Source organism: Lycium ferocissimum, chromosome 9 (genome assembly GCF_029784015.1).
Source record: "Lycium ferocissimum isolate CSIRO_LF1 chromosome 9, AGI_CSIRO_Lferr_CH_V1, whole genome shotgun sequence".
Taxonomy (NCBI): Eukaryota; Viridiplantae; Streptophyta; class Magnoliopsida; order Solanales; family Solanaceae; genus Lycium; species Lycium ferocissimum.
The window spans coordinates 52,741,652-52,747,661 of NC_081350.1; the positions used below are offsets into that span (position 1 = coordinate 52,741,652).

At 35.0% G+C, this 6,010-nt stretch overlaps 1 protein-coding gene across 2 annotated transcripts; it reads left to right on the forward strand.

The window, feature by feature from the left end:
• Positions 1–2,704: 2,704 nt before the first annotated feature.
• Positions 2,705–4,606, forward strand: LOC132031268 (uncharacterized). 2 transcript variants are annotated; one of them, XM_059421161.1, is made up of 3 exons: positions 2,705–2,961; positions 3,054–3,887; positions 3,959–4,606. In XM_059421161.1, the coding sequence occupies exons 2-3, from the start codon at positions 3,345–3,347 to the stop codon at positions 4,382–4,384; spliced, it is 969 nt and encodes a 322-aa protein (XP_059277144.1). In that variant the 5' UTR covers positions 2,705–2,961; positions 3,054–3,344; the 3' UTR covers positions 4,385–4,606. The 2 variants fall into 2 exon arrangements, with proteins under 2 accessions (XP_059277144.1, XP_059277145.1); XM_059421162.1 differs by having other exon boundaries at positions 2,705–3,887.
• Positions 4,607–6,010: the final 1,404 nt, after the last annotated feature.

Genomic DNA, 6,010 nt, shown 5'->3' on the forward strand with positions numbered 1-6,010 from the left:
AAACCGGCTTTATAAGCGCTTATTTATGCATTTGGTATATATCTGAGTGCTTATCAATTAAAAGCCAGAAGTTGGTTATAAATGATAGTACGCTTTTATTTGGTAATAATTTAACTTTAAACGTTATAACCACACAAATGTCTTTTGTTTATTTTAGATCTCAAAATTAAAGTAGTTCTTTTATTTCTTAAACTCCGCGTTTAATCAAATCATATCACATAAATCGAGACGAGGGAGTATATATTTTTAAAATATATTATTTTATTCTCAAAATACCTTACCAAAAATAAAATCCATAACTTCCTCTCTACTTCATGTACATCTTTCCTCCTTTTTTTTTTTCAATAAATATCTTACAAATTTATAATTTTTTGCTGACAATTCTAAGGGTGTTTTGATCCTTTTAACGAAAGAGCAACTAAGCAACATTTTTTAACTGAGCAAATCAATTGTTTGTTATAAATTTCGGATTTCTACTCAAAACACGTAACTATTATAATAAAGTCGGTTTTTAGCATTTAAAAAGTCTTTCAAACACTTAAAAACTTATCAGCTATTTACAATTAACTAACACGGACCGCTCTAAGTCATACAATAATTTGTACATTATCACGTCACACATAGTAGGCCATTTATCTTATTTTCAATTCAAATTTCATTTTTACGGGGTTTACCTATAAAAACCCTTTAAAGAGTTTAACTTCGATACATCGACGATTGCAAAAAATAGCCATTAACCTGCTATATATCTCTTGTTAGATTTTGCTAATAGTGTAAAAGGATCAGCATATATAAATTAAATGCATTCTCTACAATGTCCTGTATGAAGAAGTAAGTCTGTCTATTTTACTCCTTTAACCATATTGGTTTCCCTATCAAGTACCTAATGGGTCAAAAGTGTGATCATCCCACTCTGTTATATGTTGGCTATTAATTTTGATTTGTCCATCAATTTTTTTTCAAATATCGAAGTTTGATTTACTTGCTTACCCTTTTAACTTCTGTTTTTGCTAAAAAAACTGTAGGCATGAATCAAGATTTATTGAAAGTATTATAAAACAAGTCCTACAAGAGGTCAACCAGACACCTCTGGATGTTGCTTGGCACCTGTTGGAGTAGATTCCCGCGTCGAACATATCGAGTTGTTACTGCAAAATGGATGTGAAAAAGAAGTTCGTATGGTTGGTATATACGGTGTTGGTGGAATTGGAAAAACAACTTTGGCAAAAGCTATCTACAATCGAATATTTCAACATTTTGGTAGTAGTTGCTTCCTTTCAAATGTTAGATCAGAAACTGAAGCATTTGGTCTGGCCAAGCTGCAAGAGGAACTCCTTCGTCAAATTCTCAAAACTAAGGAGTTTAAAGTTAGCAGTGTTGCTGAAGGTACCAATTTAATCAAAGCAAGACTCGGGTCAAAAAAGGTTCTAATTATTCTTGATGACGTGGACCATATATATAAGCCAATTAGAATCCTTAACAAGAGAAAGAAGTTGGTTTGGTTCGGATAGTTTAATTATTATTACAACCCGAGACGAGCATTTGCTATGTGGGCTCAGAGAAGATGAGAGATACGAGGCCAAACTATTAAATTACAATGAATCTCAACAACTTTTTGAATGTCATGCTTTTAACAATCTTTCTCCACCACAAGAATATGTTGAGCTGACACAAGACATAATCCATTATTCAGGTGGGCTACCATTAGCTCTTGTGACATTAGGGGCACATCTGCGAGGGAGATCTGCAGAAGAGTGGAGATACGAAATCCAAAAACTAAGAGCAATTCCTCATAGTGATATCCAAAAAATTCTCAAGATAAGCTTTGACGGGCTTGATTGTGATACACAGAGTGTTTTCCTTGATATCGCGTGCGCCTTGCATGGGTTTGATAGCGATGAAGTCGCCGATGCATTAAATGCATGTGGCTTTTATTTTGAAAGTGCAATCGCAACTTTGGTGAAAAAATGTTTGCTCCAAAATGCGTGGAGTTTGGTGATGCATGATCTAGTGCGAGATATGGGAAAAGAAATTGTTCGCACGGAATCACCCCGAGACCCCCGGAAAACGAAGTAGACCGTTCAACCCTCAAGAAGTCTGCGATGTTCTACAAGAAATAAAGTCAGTAAATTCTTTATCTTTATTGGTTATTGATTTTATTTTTTATTTGCTTATTGTTTCTGTTTTCACTACTAGAATTCAATTCATTTGTTTCTTCTCTGATTAGTAAATTATTTCTAGTTTTTTGCCAAACTATAAATGAGCATTTGCCGTAGACTATATTCTTTCCAAGATTAGTTATTCAAAGACGTTTGACTGTCATTTTTAAAACTTTTTAATCTTTTGTGTATTTGTTGTAGGCATTTATGGTACATTTACATTTTTTTTTCTAGACCCATATATACGAATTAGGCATGATGTTTATCTTTTTTATTCTTCTGATATTATCAAGTTTGAATTCAGCTATAAGCTAGAGTTTGAAACATTCTCATCTTAGATCTTTTAGCAATTTTAATTTTTTTTTTCATCCTCTAGTTGGATCTGATGTGTAAATTCATTTTTCTTGGTACATAATCTATTCTCTTTGTTTGACCTTCAATTTGTATAAAGCATTTTTGTCTCTTAATTTCCTGTACTTAACTTGATCTTATGGTACTTTTCGTTTTTTTCTTGAACTACGGGGTTCCAAAAAGATAGAAGTACCGATGGTAGATTCACAGGGCATTAAAGGGTGTGAACTTGAGCACCAACGCATTTAAGAAAATGATAAATCTTAGGGTGCTTATAATTGACGGCAAGTTAAGTATCAGTGGAAATTTTGAGTTGTTGTCCAAGGAGCTCAGATGGTTGTCTTGGAAAGGATGTCCTTTAAAATGTATATCATCAAATTTTTTCGGGTGATAAACTTGTAGTTCGGATATGCGGGAGAGTGATATCCAAGAATTTGGTTTGAATTTTCAGGTTCGTTACTCAATTCTGCAATTTCATGTGTACTATTATGGCAACTAAGGTAAATAAAATCTTACTTGTACGTGTATTTGGTTTACTTTTAGTGTTGTAAAAGCTTGAAGAAGTTGGATCTCTCGATAGCAAGCGTTTCAAAAGAACTCCAAACTTCAACGGTTCACGAAGTCTTGAGACTTTATGGCTTCATGGTTGCTCAAGTTCGACGGAGATCCATCCATCAATTGGAAATTTGAACGGACTAATTGATCTGGATTTTTTGATTGCAAAAAAGCTTACGGATCTTCCAAGCAGCATATGCCGGCTAAAATCATTGGAAACCTTGGACATTTGTCGGTGCTCATCTTTACAAACGCTGCGCTTGACCTTGGAGATATGCGATGTCTAAAATCTCTTCTTTAACAAGTGATACGGGTATAAAACAGTTGCCTAGATCTGTTGAAATGCTAAAAGATCTCAAAATTTTGGATGTGGGAGGTAAATATATAGAGGCCAAAAGGAGTTTTTCTCGAAGAAGAGTCCATCGCATACAATTCTTCTCGACCTCTCTTTCGTGTTTAGCCCTTAAAAACTGTGGTTTCTCCGAGGCTGATATTCCTAGGGATATTGGGAGTTTATCGTCCTTGACGGATTTAGATCTGAGCGGCAACAGTTTCCGCCGTCTACCCTTTGATTTTTCTAACCTGCAATCTTTGAGGAACTTGCATTTGAATGATTGTGAGAATCTTCAAATACTCCCATCAGTATCAAATTTACAACGTCTTAAAGTTTTTGATGTAGTAAATTGCAAGAAATTGGTCAACATTACAGGGTTGGACAACCTCCTTTCACTACATTTTATGAGCATGGTTAATTGTACTTCTCTGCAGAATCCATTCAATGAAGGCTTCTTTAGTGCACATGCTCTAGCATTTCCATCTATGGTTAGTCTCTCTCTCTCTCTCTCTCTCTCTCTCTCATAGTAATAATCTTCCGTCTTCGTTTGATGAAGCAGCGTTTAGAAATTTATCTCCAAAGCAATGAGATTCCACATTGGTGCAACAATCAAGTAACATCTTCTTCTATCTGCTTCACTATGCCCACACATAATAAAGTATACGTTTTTAGAATGATTCTCGCACGTGTTCGCAAGTTTGCCAACATACCCACTTCAAGAGGTTTCCATTCGCGTGGCTTGAGCTTTAATATTGCCGGAAAAATGTCATCGAGAGGCAACTGGGTTTATGATTATGTAATACCCGATGGACAGGCAGAACTATTATGTGTACTTTACAGATCTTTCTTAGAAGAACCTTTTGATTGCCCGATGAAAGGCGGAGAATGTATACAAATCACCGAGATGCAAATCGCCGAGATAGGTGAAGAATGTACAGTAAAGAAGATAGGGATCCATCTCCGTATATTTAGACCAACATGGTAAGGTTACATCATTGCCGACAATCGTGGATTATTCTCGTTCTCAGATAATGAACAAAAGCCGGGAGAACAAACCTGGAGGAAACGACAATTGGGGCAGAATGGGCCCAGGTGGTCCGGGCCAGAACGGGGCCGAGCAGGCCAATATTTACATGGAGCGGGTGCGGCGGGGTGTGGGGCAGGACAGGATAGGATATAAAGCATTAATTTTGAAAAAATTTAATGGGTTAGGTGGAAAGGTCCCGGAGTTAAAAGATGGGTCGAGTACACAAAAAAAAAAAAAAAAAAAGACCCCTTAATCCAGTTCAACACATGTGCGCACATACAATAATTGTGCCTCTTCTGCTATATAAAATGTGAAATAGAGTTATGTCTTGTAATTATTTAAAAGTATCACTATAAAGTGTAATTATAGAGTATAATCAGTTACTCCATTAGTTTCCGGCAGTCTGAGTGTTGTTCCCTTATCTATGATTAACTCCTTTTGATTGTCGGGTCAATTTTGTTTTATGTCCTTCCGTGCACCATTTCATTTGTTTGAATTATGTTAACTGGTTTTCTCGACATGAGTGTTGAACGTTGTGGAAAACCGGGGTCAGGTAGCATGCATCGGATTTGCAATGGAGACCAAATGGTGAGGAGTTGTGTAATTTTCATATATTTTCCTCTTGATGTTTGAAATTTTATAGGATCATGAGATTATATATGGACGAATAGGAAATTGAGATTTTAGTTGTTTGATTATTATGAAACTTGTGGTGAGGTTGAAGATTTTAGTAGTTCTTTAATGGATTTGTAATATGATTTCTGTAAGGCAAGAATTTTGCATTTATTTGATCTTTCAGATGCAGTTCGTATGGATTTTTTTTTTTTTTGGCATTGTGTCATCGAGTTCGAAGGCTTGTCTCAATTGTGTTTGGTTCTTTAAGTTAAGGGATTCAATTAGTTTTCTTGGTGTATTATCTTTTGATGTTTTTGCTGTAAGTAAATATGTAGCAATGTCATAGGACTTGAAAACGTATCAGATCTTATATATATTGACTTATTGAACTTTGCCTTCTGGTGCAATGTTAACTTCTGATTTTTAAATTGTTCTTTTTCATATCCTTTTTGCTCCTCCGTGGTGTGCTTGGCATGAAGGAAAACATTGAATGAAAATGATACTCTTATGAAATGAAAATAAGGATCCTGTGTTTTAGTTTTAAAATTATCATCATCTAGCTAAAAGATATTTGGCAGAGACTTGCTTGCCTCAACTTGCGTACAATATTTTCAGTCTATAATAATTACGTTCAATTTCAAACAAGTTAGAATGGACCATATGAATTTTCAATGAGTTGCTCTATTTAAGCTCATCTATTCAATATTTGCTCATTTTACGCAGACTGTGAATCTACTTCAATCTTCATCCTTTATCCTAGCTTGAAATAAGCAATCTGAGCAAGCTTGCACGAATAAAGTTTTCAATATTTTCATTTCTAGTTTACGTAATTATAACACCAATATGCTAATGTGTAATACAGGGATGGAGTTAGTGTAGTAGTTACGAGTTCGATGGAATATATTTTTAGGAGTAATTCAAAGACCTCCTTTAGATATAGCTTATTAACACTAATCTCTCTCGTGATTT

What these genes read in the sequence shown, in the direction of transcription:
- LOC132031268 (XM_059421162.1), top strand. Translation starts at nt 3,345, where the DNA reads ATGTCTAAAATCTCTTCTTTAACAAGTGATACGGGTATAAAACAGTTG. An exon ending in CTCTAGCATTTCCATCTATG is followed by an intron (nt 3,888 to 3,958) that starts GTTAGTCTCTCT and finishes TTGATGAAGCAG; the next exon opens with CGTTTAGAAATTTATCTCCA.